Source organism: Microcebus murinus, chromosome 3, assembly GCF_040939455.1.
Source record: "Microcebus murinus isolate Inina chromosome 3, M.murinus_Inina_mat1.0, whole genome shotgun sequence".
In the NCBI taxonomy this organism is placed as follows: Eukaryota; Metazoa; Chordata; class Mammalia; order Primates; family Cheirogaleidae; genus Microcebus; species Microcebus murinus.
The window spans coordinates 29,995,965-30,016,316 of NC_134106.1; the positions used below are offsets into that span (position 1 = coordinate 29,995,965).

Here is a 20,352-nt window from a genome sequence, read left to right on the forward strand (position 1 = left end):
AGTAAGGGCCTCATCCCCTCACACGCAGACCTCTCTTCTGTCCATCCACACATTCTCGCCAGGATCATCTTCTTCAACACATCTCTCCACCGTTCAGAATACACTGGTGGCTCATAACGGCTCCTGCTGCCTTCTCACCCTCGTTTCTGACTATACTTACAACCTTGCCTTTCTCTTCTAAAGAGAGCCTTGCCTTTCTCTTTCTAAAGAAACCAATTCACCAGAATTGACATAACATTTGATCTTTTTTCTTTTACCCAAGTTGATGACATTATTTTAACCCTACTTACTTGTTTCCAAAATAATGCACTTCTCTTGAAAACATCTCTCCAACCCCACTTCCTTGTCAGCCTCATCCAAAATAATACCTTTAACTAATTACTCTTGTAATACCCCTGTAGCATTTTATGTCTACAGTGTAGCATGTGCCTATATTCAAAGATTTCTCTACACATTTAAATGATTTGTAGATTTCAAGCTTTCTACTTCTTCTGAAATGCCACTCAAATTAGGGTATACAATGCTCTAAAATATTGATGACATAATAAATAAGGGTAGCCGATTTTAACTCTAAAATAAAACTTCAGTTCAAACTATGTCCAAATGAATAATGACACTCACCTTTTTACCTTCTTGTGACTACTTCTGTGACCATTCTATAACAAAAGAACACAGAAAGTCATTTCAGATGATTAAATCAGTCATCTTATGTTCTCTTGCTCTTCCTCCAGTACTGCTAGAAGGTTCTGTGACCATGTTTCTTATTCTTAGTTCATCACTATTTATACTTTCATCAAGCCCTATACCAAGACTTAGTATTGCAAGACTGCAATTTTGCCAATCTGATGGGTTTGGAATGGTATCTAATTGTTGTTTTGATTTGTATTTCCCTGATTCTTAGTAAAGTTAATCATCTTTTCATGTTTGTTTCCCATTTGAGTATCTCTTCTCTGAAATGACTGTTCAGATACTTTATACATTTTTCTACCGAGTTGCTTGTATTTTTCTTATTGATTTGTAGTTCTTTATAAACAGAATACTTTTGTAACACTGTCACCATAAAAAGTATGTGATTTTTTTCTTTTGAGACAGGGTCTCTCTATGTTGTTCAGGCTAGTCTTGAACTCCTGGGCTCAAGTGATCCTCCCACCTGAGCCTCCCAAGTAGCTGGGACTACAGGCACATGCCACCACACCCAGCTAAAACATTATATGATTTTTAAGTTAATTTTTAATTTTAAGTTTAGTTCTGATCTTTACAAACAGAAACAAAACTATATTAATGAACCTTTAAATATTATCCAGCTAGTGGGACAGAAAAGCAAGATCACAGGCACATACTAAAATACAAAGGTAAGCAGTGAAAGATGGAAGTGAAGTATAGAAGAATTTTGCATTTGAGGAATGGAGGTTAATAAAGAAAAGAGAACTCTGGGAGGCTGAGGCGGGCGGATCGCTCGAGGTCAGGAGTTCAAAACCAGCCTGAGCAAGAGCGAGACCCCGTCTCTACTATAAAGAGAAAGAAATTAATTGGCCAACTAATATATATAGAAAAAATTAGCCGGGCATGGTGGTGCATGCCTGTAGTCCCAGCTACTCGGGAGGCTGAGGCAGAAGGATTGCTTGAGCCCAGGAGTCTGAGGTTGCTGTGAGCCAGGCTGATGCCACGGCACTCACTCTAGCCTGGTCAACAAGCAAGACTCTGTCTCAGAAAAAAAAAAAAAAAGAAAAGAAAAGAGGGAGTCAAAAGACTACTGAACATTATTATTTACTAAGAGTGCATGAGATAAAAATATGAAAATTATGGTAGAATATTGGAGATCATTTTTAAATGAGGAAACACAAGGAAAGTAAGATTAAGTAGAAAGTTTAGAAACTAATACTATACCATAGAATACGAAGAACTGCTTAAGCTGTCATCACTATGATTTCTCATGGATGCATTTTCTGAAAAGTGAATTTCCAATGATGATTTGGAAGCACTAGAAGAAAAGGGTATAACTCTTAGTTTATCAATTCTATTTTTTATCACTAGTTTCTCCAAATCCTCCTTAAACATTAAATGGTTTCATGAAAGTATTCTTTAAAGGCAGCAATTTGAATGTGTTAAGTATCACAATTGTTTGTCCACACGTACCATTTGCTGGTCTCAGAAGGGGTGCTTCTGAAGTTACACTCAGTAGTAAAAGAACAAGAATCAGCTTTCTGAAAGAAAGAGCAGCCCTTTGTGGCTTAAATGCAACTAAATTACTTCTCTACAGTGGCTCCCAGTCTCCTGTGTACTATCACATTTATGTCCCACCATTTACCAAACCTACGACCATAATAATTACAAAATTAATACATTTTTATGGATGTTTGATCTAGATTTAAAAACAACCCTGAGTTGCCAACAGAACTTTTAACCCACTGGGGCCTCATGGCTCCATGACTTATGGCTCATTGGTGTGACACACAACAGAGGAATCATTTTGCTACATGACTATCTGGCTGCTTTGGCATTATATAAACACAGTCTAACCTCAAATCAACGTCAGAGGGAATTTTAAAATATAAAAATTAAATCCAAAAGCAGTACATACCCTAGAATGGTCTTCTGATTGTATCTGCAAATATGCAAGTTTAGCAGCCAATTGTTTTGCCTCCTGTTTAGAAGAACCTTTAGCAATACCAAATTCTCTCTCCCCAATTTTGCATTTACAATGAAACCTAGGAGAAATGAAACAGTACTTATTCAAATATGAAAAATATAGGAAATCTAACTTATGATTTGAAAAAAATCACATATTAACAAAGAAATTCAGATAATGCTAATTTATTAGATAGATTTATATTTCATATCTTGTATAATTTAAACCTTCAGTAAGATGGCGAACTGATTTGTTTGAATAACCAGGATTAGCTAGAGTCTCGGCTTACATTTTCCAGGCAACTGCTAACTCTTTGTTGCTTTGTTGAAAAATCTGGCGCAAAGGCACTAAGTGGTGATTTTTTAAAATTCCCCAGAGATCAAAAGATATGGAGGTAGGGAAGAAAGAGATCCAGTGAATTTTTCAGAGATGCTCAAATGGGAAAGAAAAGGCCACTAAAGAAAGTGGGGCTTCTACAGGAGAGGCTGAGTTTACAGTGCTATGGCCTTTGTAGGAGATATGCATAGCAGAGATTTTGCTCTAACTTCAGCATTTTCTGCCACCTGCTATGTGCACAAAAACTTAAGAAAATCCCAACAGTGTATATGCCCCACATTGAAGCCCACACTTTCCTTAAATTAGATGTAAGGACATTTGTGCTTACGCAAGGCTACCTGGACAATTATATAAGAATTATTTTTAAGGAGTAAATCAATAGATGTGGCAATTTATATCATGGAATTACTATATATTATTGCAATATTATTCCAGTATTTGCATTTCTTTTACTTTGTGTTTCAGTTGGAGGCCAGAGAGAGAAACACACCCAACCAGAGTAAGTCTTCCCTGGTAGGCCCTGAATTAAAGAGCTGGGCAGAACAACTGGATCATTGCTACAGCCCCTGCTTTATTCAGGTACCCCCAAATAGACTTCTTTTCTCTTTTAGGTATTTAATGTTAGAGTGCTTAATTCAAAGGAATCAAAGAAGTGACCTACGGAAAAATAAAATAGTCTCCTAAATATTGAGATGGGCTCACAGAATTCACTTTTGACTATTTCATTCCAATGAATACTGTCACATTTTTCTCTTCCTGGTTCTGGCCCAGAAGCCATCAGAGTAAAAAGTAAATGGCTGAGTAAAAAGTAAAAGACTTCATAGGACTGTATACTAAATGGGACTATTTGCCACTTATCAATAGATATTTTTTCTTCTCTCTCATTTCACTGGTTAGTTGTAATTGAGAACAATCTCCCTCATACTCATTTGCTTTCTAGTTTTTCCAGTTCTTTGTTTTGTTTTTTTTTTTTGTTTTTTTTTTTTAAGGAAGGAAGGAAGAAAGAGGGAGGGAGGGAGGGAGGGAGGAAGGGCGTTTTTCCAGTTCTGATTTGTTCTTTCACCTCAATTCCACACATCTTAGCTCACCGGTGTTGTTCCCAGTAACTCTCAAGCTCTAAATCATCTGTCTCCCTCATCGGATCCCTCGAATCCTGGTTTCTTCAAAGTCTAGGGCTAGAAGGCATTCCTTCTGATACATGGTATTTGTCCATTTAATCAAACATGAGAAACAAACACCTGGACAAACAGCTCCCTAATCTGACAACAGTGGGGAGTCATTCTGCACTTATGGCACAGAGATTGTCACACAGTTACTGCCATCATGACCTCAGTGATGGGAAGATCTCCGCGTCCTGCAAGCAGAGGTACCCTGTACTCGCTCAGGTGTCCCACAGCTAAACCATCCAGATATACCACAGAAATAAAGATTATCCTAATTTGATCAATTACAGTAGACGGATCTCATGGCGGCAGCAATTAAGCATTTTGATTGCAAATTATAAGTCCCCATTTGCTTACGAATCATATAAAACTTTCCATACAGAAATGTACAAAAAGCATAAATATTTCTGGAAAATTAGATAAGCATGGATTTATTTACAAAAAAGAAGCCCACTTTATTGCTCAGATGCAAGAAAACAGAAGACGGCCGGGCGCGGTGGCTAACGCCTATAATCCTAGTACTCTTGGAGGCCGAGGCAGGAGGATCACTGGAAGTCAGGAGTTCGAGACCAACCTGAGCAAGAGTGAGACCCCATCTCTACTAAAAATAGAAAAAAGTAGCTGGGCCTGGTGGTGTGCACCTGTAATCCCAGCTACTTGGGAGGCTGAAGCAGGAGGATCACTGAGCTGCTCAGGAGTTTGAGGTTGCTGTGAGATAGGCTGATGCCATGGCACTCTAGCCTGGGCAACAAAGCAAGACTCTGTCTCAAAAAAAAAAAAAAAAAAAAAGAATTAAAAACAAACAATAAAACAGAAAGAAAGGCTGAACTACATCTCACCTCATGGGCCCCAGCTCATTCGATTCAAGTTGTTCATAATTTACAGTTTTTTTTGTCTTCTGGGCAATCCTATTAACAAGGCCTATGTAATTCCCAATGGAGAATCCTTCTGAAGTATCTGTTGTTGCCAATGAGGAAGAACTCTCTACCTACAAAGAAAAACAATGTTGTTTAATATAAATGATATAAATGACAACAAAGATTTGCCCTTTTATTTTATTTTTCTAATAAAAGTACTAAAAGCAATTTGAAAGACAATTTAGATGTTATGTTTCCCTACTATGTCACCTTGAGTAAAAGTATAACTATATACCTCACTCTACCAGAAAAAAAAAAAAAAAAAACCCACAAGGATAAATTTTAGCAATTAGAAAGAAATCACCCATTTTCCTTTTATACTATCATAAGGAAAACCAGAATTGTCCATTTTTTTGTTTTTCCCTGCAAAGTACGATAATCCTTTCTAGCTTGCTATACTGTTTTTCTTTTTTTCCTTTAAATCATTCTATGACTGGGCTATACCCTTTCTAAGTCTCCAAAAACAGGGCAATAGAGACTAGGGTAAAGCCATATCCTGGATTACAACTTAATGAAAAACACGAATATAACAGGATCATTCCTGCTATTGTTATTTATACCTTCTTTTTTTCTTAATCTGACAAAATCTTGTTCAAAATTTATCTATTTTATTAATCTTGTCAAAGAACTAGCTTTTTGTTTTATTGATTTTTTAATTATTTCTTTGTTTCTTTTAGATTAATTTTTGCCACTATTATTTTCTTTCTTCTGCTTTTTGAGAAGATAGTCTATTGCTGTTTTTTCTAACTTCTTGAGTCAGTTTTCTAGCTCATTAATAGTTACGACTGATTATTTTGCTTAATTTTTTTTCAATGTTGGTTAGAAGGATGATATCCTGCAGTAAGTTTTTTCAGTATCTTGAGAGTTCAGTTTTTCGAAAATTTTTCAGTGTCTGAGAATGGTCCTCTGTATCTCACAGGTAGATGACTTCACATATCATTTTAGAACCAGTACTCCACCATCTCCTGGTTTTTAAGCTTGCTGTGCACATCATGAAACTTTTTTTATCTCCTGAAACAGAGTTTTGCTCTGTCGCCCGGGCTAAAATGCCATGGCATCGGCCTAGCTCACAGCAACCTCAAACTCTTGGGGCTCAAGCGATCCTCTTGCCTCAGTCTCCCAAGAAGCTGAAACTACAGGCACATGCCACTACACCCAGCTAAATTTTCTATTTTTTGTGGAGACAAGGTCTTGCTCTTGTTCAGGCTGGTGTGGAACTCCTGGCCTCAAGTGATCCTCCTGCCTTGGCCTCCCAAAGTACTAGGATTACAAGCGTTAGCCACCACACTCGACCACTTTTTAAAAAATGTTTCCATTTTACATATTTTCCTTCTTCCTAGGTGCTTCTAGCATTCTTTCTTCATCCCAGAGCTTGGTACTTTCATAATGATCAAGGTTGATCTGAGTGGTTCTGTATTTTCCTATATCTTTGAGTTATTTTAATCTACAGTCAAGTTTTTCTTTATTTCATAAACATTTTCTGCCAAATATCTTCAGACCATTTTATTCTGTACTATTTCCTCTGTTCTCATCTTCAGGGATACCAATTACACATATATTGGTTCTCCATTAACTACCCTCCATATACAGTTGGCTCCCCTTATCCATGGGTTCCACATCCCCTGATTCAACCAAACTTGGATCAAAAATATTTGGAAAAAAAAAAAGGATATTTGCATCTGTACTAAACATGTACAGATTTTTTTCTTGTCATTATTCCCTAAACAATATAGTATAACAACTATTTAAATAGCGTTTGTATTATATTAAGTGTTATAAGTAATCTAGAAATGATCGAAGTACAGCCATGTTCCACATGTTTCAGCTGACAACTGACCGCATATATGACAGTGGTCCCATAAGATTATAATGGAGCTGAAAAATTCCTATCACCTGGTGATGTCATTGCCATCGTAATGTCACAGTTCAATGCACTATTCACATATTTGTGGTGGTGTTGGGTGTAAACAAATCTACCGTGCTACAAGTTGTGCAAAGGTATAGCACATACAATTATTAGTACACAGTACTGGATAATGATAATGAACAACTACGTTATTGGTTTATGTATTTACTATACCATACTTTTTATCATTATATTAGAGTGTATTCCTTCTATTAATTAAAAAATAGTTAATTGCATATGAATAGGATGTACTGTGGGCAGAAAAAATAAAAAAAGAATGATGTCTATTTTTTATTAATTTAAAAATTATATAAAATTTTAAATTTAAAAAAAATTTTTAAAAGTTAATTGCAAAAGGCCGGGCATGGTGGCTCACGCCTATAATCCTAGCACTCTGGGAGGCTGAGGTAGGCAGATTGCTCAAGGTCAGGAGTTCAAAACCAGCCTGAGCGAGACCCCGTCTCTACCAACAAAAAGAGAGAAATTAATTGACCAACTAAAATACATATAGAGAAAAAATTAGCCGGGCATGGTGGCGCATGCCTGTAGTCCCAGCTACTCGGGAGGCTGAGGCAGGAGGATTGCTTGAGCCCAGGAGTTTGAGGTTGCTGTGAGCTAGGCTGACGCCACGGGACTCACTCTAGCCTGGGCAACAGAGTGAGACTCTGTCTCAAAAAAAAAAAAAAAAAAAAAAGTTAATTGCAAAATACCCTCAGGCAGGTCTTTGAGGAGGTGTTACAGAAGGAGGTACTGTTATCATAGGAGATGACAGCCCCATGCGTCATGGAGGCGGAAGATAAGGAAGTAGAAGACAGTGATATTGATGATCCTGACCCTCTGTAGGCTGAGGCTAATGTGTGTACTTGTGTCTTAGTTTTTAACAAAAGAGTTTAAAAAGTAAAAAGAAATAAAAAATTTTACAAACAGAAAAAAGCTTACAGAATAAGGATATAAAGAAACACAATACTTTTGTACAGCTATACAATGTGTTTGTGTGTTAAGCTAAGTGTTATTACAAAAGAGTCAAAATGTTTAAAAAAATTAACTTTCATAAAGTAATAAAGTTACAGTAAGCTAAGGTTAATTTATTATTGAAGAAAAAATGTTTTTTTATAAATTTAGTGTACCCCATGTGTATAGTGTTTGTAAAGTCTATAGTGGGGTACAGTAATGTCCCAGGCCTTCACATCCACTCACTGCACACTCACTGACTCACCTAGAGAAACTTCCAGTCCTGCAAGCTCCATTCATGGTAGGTGCCCTGCACAGGTACCGTTTCTTATCTTTTATGCTGCATTTTTACTATCCTTTTCTATGTTTAATATACAAGTATTATACTTACTATCGTGTTACAACTGCCCACAGTACTCAGTATATTAACAAGCTGTACAGGTTTGTAGTCTAGGAGCAACAGGTGAGTAGTTGCCTAGGTGACTAGTAGGCTATACTATCTAGGATTGTGTAAGTACACTCTATGATGTTTGAACGAAGACAAAATTGCCTAACAATGCAGTTCTCAGGACATATCCCAGTCCATAAGCGATGCATGACTGTATAGAGGAGGATATGCGTAGGTTATATGCAATATATTGCATATGCAAATATTATGCCACTTTATACAAAGCACTTGAGCTCAGTGGATTTTGGTATCTGTGAGGGGTCCTAGAACCAATTCCCTGCAGATACTGAGGGACAACTGTACATCATTTTCCCTACAATCACTTTTACCTCTTTTTCTTTTTCTTTCTTCCTTTCTTTTTTTTTTATTTCAAAGTATTAAGGGGTTGCAAATGTTTTTGGTTACATGGATCACTTTTATAATGCTTGTGTCATGGCTATAAGTGTGCCCATCACCCAAATAGTGTTCACTGTACCTGTTAGGTAGGTTTTTGCCTCTCCCTCCCACCTCCCTCCCCACTCTTTTTCCTTTTCTACTATACTTCCTCAATTAGATGGAAGGCACTCTTTCAAGAACCTGTCAGCTCATTTTTCACTAAGCATTTCTTACTTTTCCATATTTGTTCAACTTTAGAGTATTAAACTGCTACTGACACTCTAAGTAAATGTTATCCAGCTTTGCCCATTATTTCCTAGGTGTACCTCTCACTCAGGGTTCTATAGACATGGAGATAGGGAAAAAAGGTTGAACCAAACCCTTGAATGTAAAGAAATATAAAACAGATCTGTGAGTTCCTTTTTACTAAGAAAAAAGGCAATCACTCACCTTTTTTTTATTAAGTATCTCAATAGCTACTTTGGCCGCAGCATTTCTTGCTTCCTTCTTTGTTCTACCTTCAGCCTCTGGAAATACTGTGTCATCTATTATAACTTGAAATGTAAACCTGATTACAAAGAGAATATTCATAAAATATTATACAGCTCATGCACCATCTAAGGACAAGTGTTCTAATCACCACTGCCTCCTATGACGGCCTATGAGGGTTTGAACTTATGTTCAATATATAATTTAAGCAGTCACCCCAAAACAGCACATCTTCTTGAAGCATAGAAAGGTTTCTATACCCCCTTTTTTCTCTAGAGTTATCTGGGGTGATCACTTTATGCCAAGAGGACTCTCACAGAACTCTTTGGCAACTTTGCTATAGGGCTAAAGTATTAAAACCTCAAAATTGTGCCAGAGTTTCCATTTCCCTAGTAGGGCCATACCCTTTTTTACAGCAACTTACCTTAGGTCATGTGCAGGTCCTCTCTTAGTAAGTTCACAATACTTAAGTACTGCATTGGTTTTCTGCCGGTATCTATTAAGTTCCTCTATGAAGAAACCTGGTGAATGATCAGTGGCCATTTCTTCTTCCAGTAACCTACAGTAGAAGAGATAATTTGAATGAGTGATACTAACAGAACATATTTTATCTGATTTTTCCCAATTCAGTTTAAGAGACAAATGGGGGAGACAAATGACTCATCTCAGCTCTACAGAAATTCAGAGACTTTCTTTCAAAGCCATTCTTCCTCTTTCATAGACTGCACAACAAAGCTAATTTCTCCAAAATTTCCTATTTTCAAAACTCGACTGCCCAGTGAAAGAATAGGGTCCTTCTCTTTAACTCTGCTTTCTGCTTCCACTGAGTGTCAAGTACAAATTTGTCCATCTGTTTAAAAGGGAAAAAGGCTGCAAGAGAGGAATTAGATTTTTTTTTATGTTCAGAAGAAAAAGATTTAGAGTATATATAAGTGAAATTTATGAAATTATGAAGGAATTAGCTATATGGTAATAGATTCTCCAACGAAACGCCAAAAATCCCACCAAAATTTGCAGAAATCAGTTTTAGAATTATTTAACCCATGGGTAAATTAAGACTCCAGTGTATAGATCTCACTAGACCAAGACACATTTGTTTGTTTAAATTACAAACAAATTTTAGAGGATATAAAATCTAAATGTAAGAGCCCAAACTATAAAACCTTTTGAAGAAAACATAAGGTTAAATCTTCATGACCTTGGATTTGGTGATGAAATCTTAGATATGAGAGCAAAAGCACAAGCAACAAAAGGAACCATAGATAAATCAGGCTTCATCAAAATTAAAAACTTTTGTAAATCAAAGGACACTATGGGCTGGGTGCAGTGGGTCATGCCTGTAATCCCCCCTAGCACTTTGGGAGGCTGAGGAGGGAGGATCACTTGAGGCCAGGAGTTGGAGACCAGCCTGGGCAACACTGCAAGACCTCATCTCTACAAAAAAAAAAAAAAAAAAAATTAATCGAGCATAGTAACATGCACCTGTAGTCCCAGCTACTAAGGAGGCTGAGGCAGGAGAATTACTTGAGCCCAGAAGTTAGAGGTTGCAGTGATCTATGATCACACCACTGCATTCTAGTCTGGGCAACATAGACAGACTCTGTCTCTAAAAATATAAAAATAAAAATAATGATAATAAAAAAGGACACTATGAAGAAAATGAAAAGGCAATCTACAGAATGGAATATCTGTAAATCATATATCTGATAAAGATATAGTAGTATAGTATCCAGAATATATAAAGAACTCCAACAACTCAACAACAAAAAGACAACCCAATTAAAAAATAGGTAAGGTATACTTGAATAGATATTTCTTGAAAGAAGATATACAAATGGCCAAAAAGCACATGAAAATATGCTCAACACCATTAGTCATTTGCAGAAATGCAAATCAAAACCACAACTACCATTCGACATTGGCAACAATAATAATAATTAGAAAATAAAAGTATGTGTGAAGATGTGGAGAAACTGGAATCCTCATACCTTGCCGATGGAAATGTAAAACACTGCAGCTGCTGGGTAAAACAGTGTGGTACTTCCTCCAAAAGTTAAACTTAGAATTCCCATAAAACCCAGCAATTCCATTTTTAGGTATTTCAAAGAATTGAAAAACAGATTTTCAAACAAATACTTATACAGGAATGTTCATAGTAACACTGTTCACAATAGCCAAAAAGTAGAAACAAACCAAGCGTCCATCAACTGATAAATGGTAAACAAAATGTGGTGTATCCACACAATGGAATATTATTCAGGCATAATAAGAAATGAAGTACTGATACATGCTACAACATGGATGAACCTCAAAAACATGATGCTACATGAAAAAAGCCAGACATAAAAGACCATAAAATATTGTATGATTCCATTTATATGAAACATCCAGAATATGCAAACCCATAGAGACAGAAAGCAGACCCTGTTAAACTTCTTCTTGTTGGAAAGCTCTTTTGATTTTCTTTCTTCCAGGGCCACTCTTTCTACCATTGCTTAATCTTTGTAGCCTGTTAATGTTGGTGTGATTCAAAGATCCTATTATCTTCACTCCATACTTTCTCCTTTAGGTGACGTCTTTCATGTCCACAATTTCAATGACCATCTAACATGTCATTAACTCTAAAATTTACATATCCTTTATGAACCTCTCTCTGAGTTTTAGAGTTATCTCCACTTGAAGATCTTGAATGAACTTTAAACTTAAAATATCCAAAACTACATTTATGATGTTCCTCAAACTGTTTTAGAGTTTCCCTTCTCAGAAAATGACTCCACTATCCATACAAGTCTGAAAGCCATGAATCTGAGAGGCATTCTTGCCATTTCTTCTCCCTACCTTCTAATCTATAACTAGGTCCCATTACCAAAATTCTTCTACTTCTCAACAATGTCTACAGTCACCACCCGGGTTCAAGCCACCAACACCTCACTCCTGGACTGCTGCAAGAATCTCAGAACCAGTTCCTATAGCTACTTCAATTCCTCCTCTATGCTGTACCCTGCAGCCATCGTGATCTTTTTCTCTTTTTATATTGTAAAATTGTGACAAAATATACATACAATAAAATTTATCCTTTCAACTGCTTTTCAGTGTACAATTCACTGGCATTAAGTCCGGTCACAATGTTGTACAGCCATTACCAACATCCACATCCATAACTCTTTATGTCTTTGAGGTTCATCCATGTTATAGGTTATGTCAGAATTTCCTCCTTTTTTAATGCTGAATAATATTCCCTTGTATGTTTATACCATGTTTTCTTTATCCATTCATTTGTTGATGGACATTTGGGTTATTTCAACCTTTTGGCTATTATGAATAATACTGCTATGAACACTGGTGTGTAAATATTTATTTAAGTCTCTGCTTTCAAATATTTAGGGTATATACCTAGAAGTGGAGTGAATCAGATGGTAATTCTATGTTTAACTTTTGGAGGAACCACCAAATTGTTTTCCACAATAATTACACCATTTTACATTTCCACTAGCAATGCACAAGGGGAGTTCCAATTTCTCTACATCCTCATCAATACTTACTGTTTCTGTTTTGTTTTGTTGTGGTTTTTTTATTATAATAACCACACCGCAATTTTTTAAAAACATTGATCCAATCATGCAGCCTCTACAAGCCACTGAAATAGTTCTTATCAAGGTTACCAATAGCTTCCCCACCACTAAATCTGGTAGTTTTCATTCCTTGTCTTCCAACATTTGATATGGTTGTTCATTTTCTTCTCCCTCCTCCCCCCTTCTCAGCTTGAACTTCTAAGACACTCACTCTCCTGGGTTTCTTCCTTTCTCACAAGCTACTCCTTTTCTGACTCCTTTCCTAGTCCTTCATCTTCCTTTCTTCAAGATATTGTAGTGTCCTGGTGCCCACTCCTTAGACCTGCTCTTCTCCACTTATACTCACTCCCCTGGTGACTACCCAGGTTTGTGGCTTTATGTTTCACCTTCACAATGATGGTTCTCAAAAATACATCTCCACCATGGACTCTTTCCTGAACCCCTAACTGCTTCTGTCCAACCCATTTCCCTCCTATAATGCTCTTGGCTCTAACCCCTTCTGCTGCCCATGCCTGGTCAACTCCTACTTCCTACAGTTATCAATTCAAAATCCTGGACACTCTTCCACTGGCTCTTTCACAGTCCTTGTCCTCTTTATTCCAATTGCTTACTTAATGACTGTTTTCCAAACTAGAACATGAATTACAAGAGAGTAGGGACCAGGCTCATAATAGGGGCTCAATAGTGAATGATACCAAAGTATCTCCAGATCCTGCCTCCAAGACTTGTCACCTGCTTTCCTCTAAACTTGCAATGCAGTATCTGCATCCTCTGTCTACCAGGCAATCTCCACTCGTCTATTGGGATCAACACAGCCTTTTTTGATGCTGTAGCATCAGCTAGTACCCCTCCATGGGCTGCCACTCTACCCTACCTGATCTTCCTCACAGCCCTCACTCCTTTTTAAACTAATCACTGAGTCATTCGGGGAGCACGTTCTATGTCTTACCATTCACTGAAAAGAAATCGCCATTGTCATCACTAACAAGTGGTATTTGTCCATTTTACTCATGCCCAGAAATTACTCTGGCTATAGCTCCATTCCCTTACCGCAGACTACGGGGCCCCCTCACCTCCAACGGGCTGAGCCTCCTGCAGGTTCCACCCGATAATTCAACATAACATGCATTCAACCAGTATCTGATTCTTAAATGAATAAGCTACAGGTAGAGAGTTTTGGATATTCAGGTTCAAATAAGCAAACTGAAGAACAAGAGCATAATCTTCCCAAGAGTCCACCCTCCTAAGTGACAGCAGAGAACATGCCTTTTAGCTTCAATCAGCAAGGCATTTTTAGTACTAAAGAAAACGTGAAAACTTCCAATAGGAAGTCTCATTATTCCAGAATTCAAAGAGAATGTATGAATTACCACTCATTTAACAAATATTTAATGAGCACCTATTATGTACTAGGTGCTGCTGAACAAAATCCTACTCTTGTGAACTTAGTAGTGAAGGAACACAAACCCATAAAGAAAATGTCACGGGGTGAGAAGAACTATGTTGAAAACTGAAATCAAGGGTAAGGAGAGCAGCCAGGGCAAAGTGGGGTTTCCTTTATATGCAGGTTGTTGGGGAAGGCAGCGCTGATAAGCTGGCATTGGAAGTGTAGGATGAAGTGAGGGATTTGCCCAAACAGGTGTCTGGGGGAAGAGCTTTCCAGGAAGAAGAAAACGGGCCGTGCAAAGGCCTAGAGACACGAGCATGCTCCACTGGGCCCCAGGAACAGCAAGGAAGCCATGGCAGCCAGGGGCCTTGCCCGGCCCTGACAAATGGTTATACTGCAGCGAACCCCAACTTTTTTGGCACCAGGGCCCGGTTTCATGGGAGACAATTTTCCCCCGGGAGGGGGATGGGGGAGGAAGCGGGAGCGGAGCTCAGGCGGTGATGCCCGGCCCAGTTCCTAACAGGCCACGGACCATACCAAAGGGGTTGGGGACCTCAGGGTTCTGGAATTCTGATAAGACAGGAAGCTATGGGGGAGGTCTGAGTGAGGGAGTGTTTGGATCTGACTTAAAGGAACCCTTAGCTGCTGAGGAGTGGGAAAGAGGTAATGGGGTGGAGGTGGGGGCAGGGAGAAAAGTGGAGGCAGGAGCTGAGACTGGGCCATTGGGAAACTACTGCAATCCTCCAGGCAAGAGATTTTTAGCCAGAGATTGTTTAGCCAATCTATGGGTATTCAGGCCCCCATATCTCCATCTGCCTGTTGAGTCACTGAGCAATCCGTTTTCACCTAGACTCCCCCGCCCCCAATCTCTGCCTGGGAGGTAGTTTTTACCTGCACTGAACAAAATTTTTCGCGGGAGGAAAATGGCTTGCAGTTCCCACCGCGCTGCGTGACCCTTTGGAGGGATGCGGGGAGGGCCCCTACCTGGGCTGCGGGCCCGGGACCGCGCTCCGGTGCGGCCGGACGGGGCTGCCGATCCGCGTGCACGCCGGCCCGGCTCTCCCTGCGTCGCCGCGGCGGGCGGAGGGCGGCCGGTCGGGCGGCTCGCTCTCGGTTTCGTTTTCCCCGCGGACTCCTCCTTCCCCTCCCGCCACCGGCCCCTCCCGCACAGGCGAGCCGCCGCCCCGCCGGGTGCGCGGGCAGCCCCGGGTGCGGTGACGGCGGCGGCGCGGGAGGGCCGGCCGGGGGAGGGGGCCCTGCGGCCTCGCGGGCACCCCGTTCACTCTTCAACGCGAGCATTCGGGATGGGGTTGGGGAGGCGGGTACTAGCGGCTCCATTCGACAATAGAAGAAACCGAGGGGTAAAGGAGCTCACCCAGGGTCCTGCCGTTGGTAGGTGGCAACCCCAGGATCCAGTTCAAGTCGGGCCTGTGCCCCCCGCTCCATTCCTCACTGCTGCTCCCTCCGGTCTGCAAGGGTGGCGAGGAGAGGCCTGGGGCCTAATCGCCCTTCTTCAACCCACTCCCACCCATCCTTCAAGCCGTTCCCACCCATCCATCCGTTCCTGGGCAGGTACTTGCCTGCCCGCTCACCGGGCGCCTGCAGTTAAGGAGAGCCACCTGCTTCCCACCGGACCTCGTGGAGTTTCCTACCAAAGTGCAATCCAAGTAGCCCTCTATTTATAATAAATCCTACTCACCCGATGGTCTGTGACACACTCCCAGAGTCACACTGGCTCCTTGTCACAGAAACTTAAGGGTATTGAGGGGGGTAAAAAACCACCAAACCAAAAAATAAAAAACCACCAAAACAAAAAACCACCAAAACAAAAAAACCACCACCAAACCAAAAAAAAGAAAAAGAAAAAAACTGGCTCATTGTCACAGTAACTTAAGGATAGGGAGGGGGAAAAAAGAGAGAAAAAAAAAAGAAAGAGAAAGGAAAAAAAGACTATTGAGGATTTGCCTTGCCTCACACATTGGCCAATGCATATATCCTCACTATACCGGGGGACAGGCACCACTACTAATCCCATTCAACGGATGAGAAAACTGAGGTCCGGGGCATAGAGAAGTTAGGTAACACAGCCTGCAAGCAGTGGAGCTAAAATTAGAACCAGGAGTCTGTACTCTCAACATCTTAGCTAGAGTGAGGGAGGGAGGTCATCCCAAGATGGACCTCAAATATAAATTAAATATTGTGCCTCCATTCCTGCCTCTCGTCTACCTCCCCCCTGTATTGCAACCTCCCCCACTGAAACATATACTTCCCTTGTAGCTCAGGTCCTGGGCATGGTTTAAGTTCCCCATATGTGAAGCACTGGTGGGAGGTTTAGAAGGTAGACAGGAGGCAGAGCCATCTTTCTGTGGCATTTCCAGGTGACAAGAAAGCTGTGACAGCATGGGTGTTTGCAGGTGTCCATTTGTCAGCTCCATGGATGTGGGGTGGCCGTGGCAGCTGCAATGGCAATAGCAGGGACAGGTTTTTCTGAAATTTTGGGCCCCTGGACTGCATAAGAGAGCATAAAAAAAGAAAAATGACAAACTTAAGCATGATCAGAGGACACACGCTTTTATGACTGCCCAAGAAGAACCTCTTATTTCATGTAGCCTCAGGGCTGATGTTGTAAAAATCAGATGTGAACCCAATGCTGCAAGTATAGCAGAATGACAAGATAAATTTGATTTGTAGCCTTATCGGGTTTCTACTGTGAGCACTGAGGGCATTGATTGGGAAAGAAGGAAGCCCTGGGAATTTGGGTGAATCTGTATGAATCCAAGGACCACTGCCCTCGCAAATTCTGCTGCACCCCCGCAGGCTTTCCACCATTGCCTGGTGAGGCCGGCCCAGCCTCGCTTGCAGAGCTGGAAGCAGTCACCTTGCAAGCAGTTGCTGATTGTCCAGATGCGCCATCCCCACCTCGTGTCTTCACTCCTGGAACTAGAATCAGAGGCTAATGTGCCCCAAGAGGACAAGGACAAGATCTGATCAAGACCCTGGACAAGTGGTGGCCCCGGAACTGGTGAGGGCTTCCACTGTGCTGCCCCCTCGTTATTCACACCCACCAATAAATCCTACTTCCTGTCCGCTTAAAAAAATGATCCGGTCAAGAGGAGATGGTTTACACAGCAGAAGAGGACGCAAGATTTCACTAATTTTTATCAACCAAAACCCAGGTAATATGCATGGAAAAGTGATTCTAAAGATGACATGAGGATGGAGACAGTCAATGTGCTAACTCCAGCAGCTGGAGCAGCTAAGCAGTTCGCTCTGTTGCTCTACTACAACCTGAGCTCAGTGGTGCCCACGTTAAATGAAATTGCAGCACCAAGTAATGCAGATAAAGAAATCAAAAATACTTAGGGAGTCAGGAAAATTGGAGTAGATTAACCACACATAACCTATTCATTCACTTTCTAACCATGTCCCCCAAGAAGAACCGAAGGCCCCTTCTCCAGTGGCTCACACAGAGTCGGTGGATTTAACTGGATGTTCAGAGACTTGGAAGGAATGAGATCAGAGGGTTGGTGATGAAGAGGTCTAGGGAAAACGATGTTGATGAACCACTTGGAATGGACAGAATGTAAGCAAATTGGGTGCCCTTGTGAAGATTCACCTAAGGCATCCACTTCTGAGAAAGCTTTTGAAAAGCAGGTGAGAAAGAAGACTTATGTCAGCCAGCCTTTTCCCCAGCTATCCCAGTGCTCGTTCAAACGCATAAAGAGGCTAAGGTTGATCTGGCTGCTGAACACCCACGGTGCCAACAGCAGAGACGCACAGTAAGCCCCCAGTGTGGAGTATCATACTCCAAGGGACACCAGCCAGCCACTTGGTGGTAGACAGTTACCTGGAGAGGGCAGGGATTTTTTTTCCCCCCTATTTGGAGTAAACACTTACTCCACTTATTCTTTGGAGTAGACACTTACTCAATTTGCTTTTCATTCCTGCAGTGTTTCTGCCAACACATTGTTGGACATTCCAAATGCCTTATTCAGCTTCATGGTATTCCTCACTAAGGAACCCATTTTACAGAAAAAGAAGTGAGGCAGTACACCGACCACCAGGGGATTCAATGGCTTTATCATGAACCTCATCACCCAGAAAGAAGCGGCTGGCCTTGTAGGACAGTGGGGTGGAATATTGAAGCCTCAATTATGGCCCCAAGGAGGAGACAGCACTTAGCAAGTTGGACGTATTGTCTTTCAGGAGCAGTATACACTCTAAACCAGGTTGCTGTGTCTTCCTGGCCAGAATACATGAGCCCTGGAAATAGAGTAGAAGTGGAAGGGTTATCTCTCTCACAATTAGACCTAATTACATACTTGCAAAATTAGTGCTTTCTTCTTCCATGCCCCTGGGCTCTGTTTCTACCAGGAGACAAATAGTTCTTGAAAGGGAACTTGTATCTTGACATTGCAAGTTCTTCTTGCCATCAAGTCATCAAGAAAATAAGGGTGTTATCAAACTGTCTGGGGTGATTTAATACTATTTACCAAGGAGAAATAATGTTGCAGCTACACAATGGAGTCAGGGAAGAGTATGTCTTTAACCTGTGGGTTCCTCTGGGGTTCCTCGTGGTAATCCCATGTCCAGTGCTATATGTTAATGGAAGTCTACCCCTGCCCAACACGGGCAGGACTGCTAAGGGCTCAGGCCCTTCAGAATTAGAGGTTTGCATCACTCCACTAGCTGGAAAGTTTTCTGGGGCAAAAGGAAGAAGGAAAGAGGAAGTTATAAACACCAGCTATGTTCTTTTGACCAGTTGCAGAATAAAGAACCATAGAATCTATGCATGTTTTCTTCCTTCCTTTCTTTTTGTATGAATTAATGAATTTCTTTGAATTACTTCTCTCTTTCCTTTTATATAACATTTGGTAGTGGTAGTTAATTTTATAAGCTAGTCTTTAGATTTGAGTATCTTAAGGTAGAATTTTGACTAAATAGAAGAGGAAAACCATAGTAATGAGTATGAAGACTTCAGGGATAGGATGAGTATGTTTTCATTTAAAAGAGGAAATGGTTAAATTCAGTGGTATATAGTTTTGTTGTCTGCTTAAAAGATTATAGGTAAAAGGAGTGGACTGTTCTAGATATTAATTATTTTTTAGCTTCCATTCTCTTCCCCTTCTATGTCCCCTCATCTCCTGAATTACAATGTATGGAAGGTTAAAGCCATATTTCCAATATTTCTGTAGAATTAAAGTTATGTATATAATTTGAGTCTGCCAATGACTGACGAGCAGTAGTGCAAGATTTGCAAGACAGAAGGGAGGATGAGGCCATCCTTGTGTGGCAGGACGAGCTGACCAGCAAGCGCCCGTGCTCAGGGGCATTCGCACGAACTAGACACCAAGCTCCCCTCTCAGTTCTTCAAGGGTGTTGGGCATCTGCAGTGGCAGCAGTGGCTATGGCAGGGTCCTGCATTTTGGATGGCAGCTGGTTACCAACTTATCTGAGTCCAGTGAGACAGAATACCCACACATAACAAGTTCTATGAAGCGAGTTTATAACTTACAGATAGACAGCAAGGGACAATGGAAGCCTAGGATTCTTTGACAGCTGGTCCCTTAAGGCTTAAGAAAGCTGCCTGAAGCAGATAGAGTCTCATCTGTCTGTGCCCTCTTGCTCTGCAGCTGAGGGGCCCTAGAATGCATCCACCCTGGGCTTTATGCCCCGAGGCCACATGACACACGAGGCTTAAGTGTTAAAGAACATTCTATTTCTAGGGGAGAACTGGAACAGAGCCAGGCTGTTTGGCCAGCTCCTCATTATCTCAAGATGTTGCATTCCCAGCACATTTCACAGTTATTCTTGAGAACTACAAGCAAAAAAGGGAAGAAACTGGGTCAGTCCAAGGCCACCTGAAGAACTGCCCTGCATCAGTGGTCCAAGCCACTGTCGTCTCTTGCTGGTCTCCTGGCTTTCATCCTTGCCTCTTCTCCTTCCTAGAGTCTATCCTAAAAAACCAGCCATAGTGATCCTGTGAATTCGATTATGTCACTTCTGTGCTTAAAACTCATTACTCTGAAAGTCAAACCCAAAGTCTTCAAGGGCTTGTAAGATTCTTCATGTCTAGGCCCCTGGTAGCCCATCTGACCTCATCTCCTGTTACTCTTTCCCTCCCTCATTCCCTTCTAGCTACGCTGGCCTCTCTGCTGTCCTCAATAATGCCAGGTACA

The 20,352-nt window shown here is 40.8% G+C and overlaps 1 protein-coding gene across 4 annotated transcripts in view; it reads right to left on the bottom strand.

The window, feature by feature from the left end:
- Positions 1-15,852, bottom strand: part of EIF2AK2 (eukaryotic translation initiation factor 2 alpha kinase 2) — a 39,972-nt gene extending 24,120 nt beyond the window's left edge. For 2 of the 4 annotated variants that reach the window (XM_012788435.3, XM_076000668.1), the window contains exons 1-8: positions 15,549-15,852; positions 9,639-9,773; positions 9,176-9,293; positions 4,968-5,116; positions 2,582-2,708; positions 2,137-2,204; positions 1,888-1,981; positions 622-656 (exon numbers count right to left, since the gene is read on the bottom strand). In XM_012788435.3, coding sequence (XP_012643889.2) covers positions 622-656; positions 1,888-1,981; positions 2,137-2,204; positions 2,582-2,708; positions 4,968-5,116; positions 9,176-9,293; positions 9,639-9,773; positions 15,549-15,619 — 797 coding nt within the window. In that variant the 5' untranslated portion in view covers positions 15,620-15,852. The other 2 variants (XM_076000669.1, XM_076000670.1) reach the window with 2 other exon arrangements.
- Positions 15,853-20,352: the final 4,500 nt, after the last annotated feature.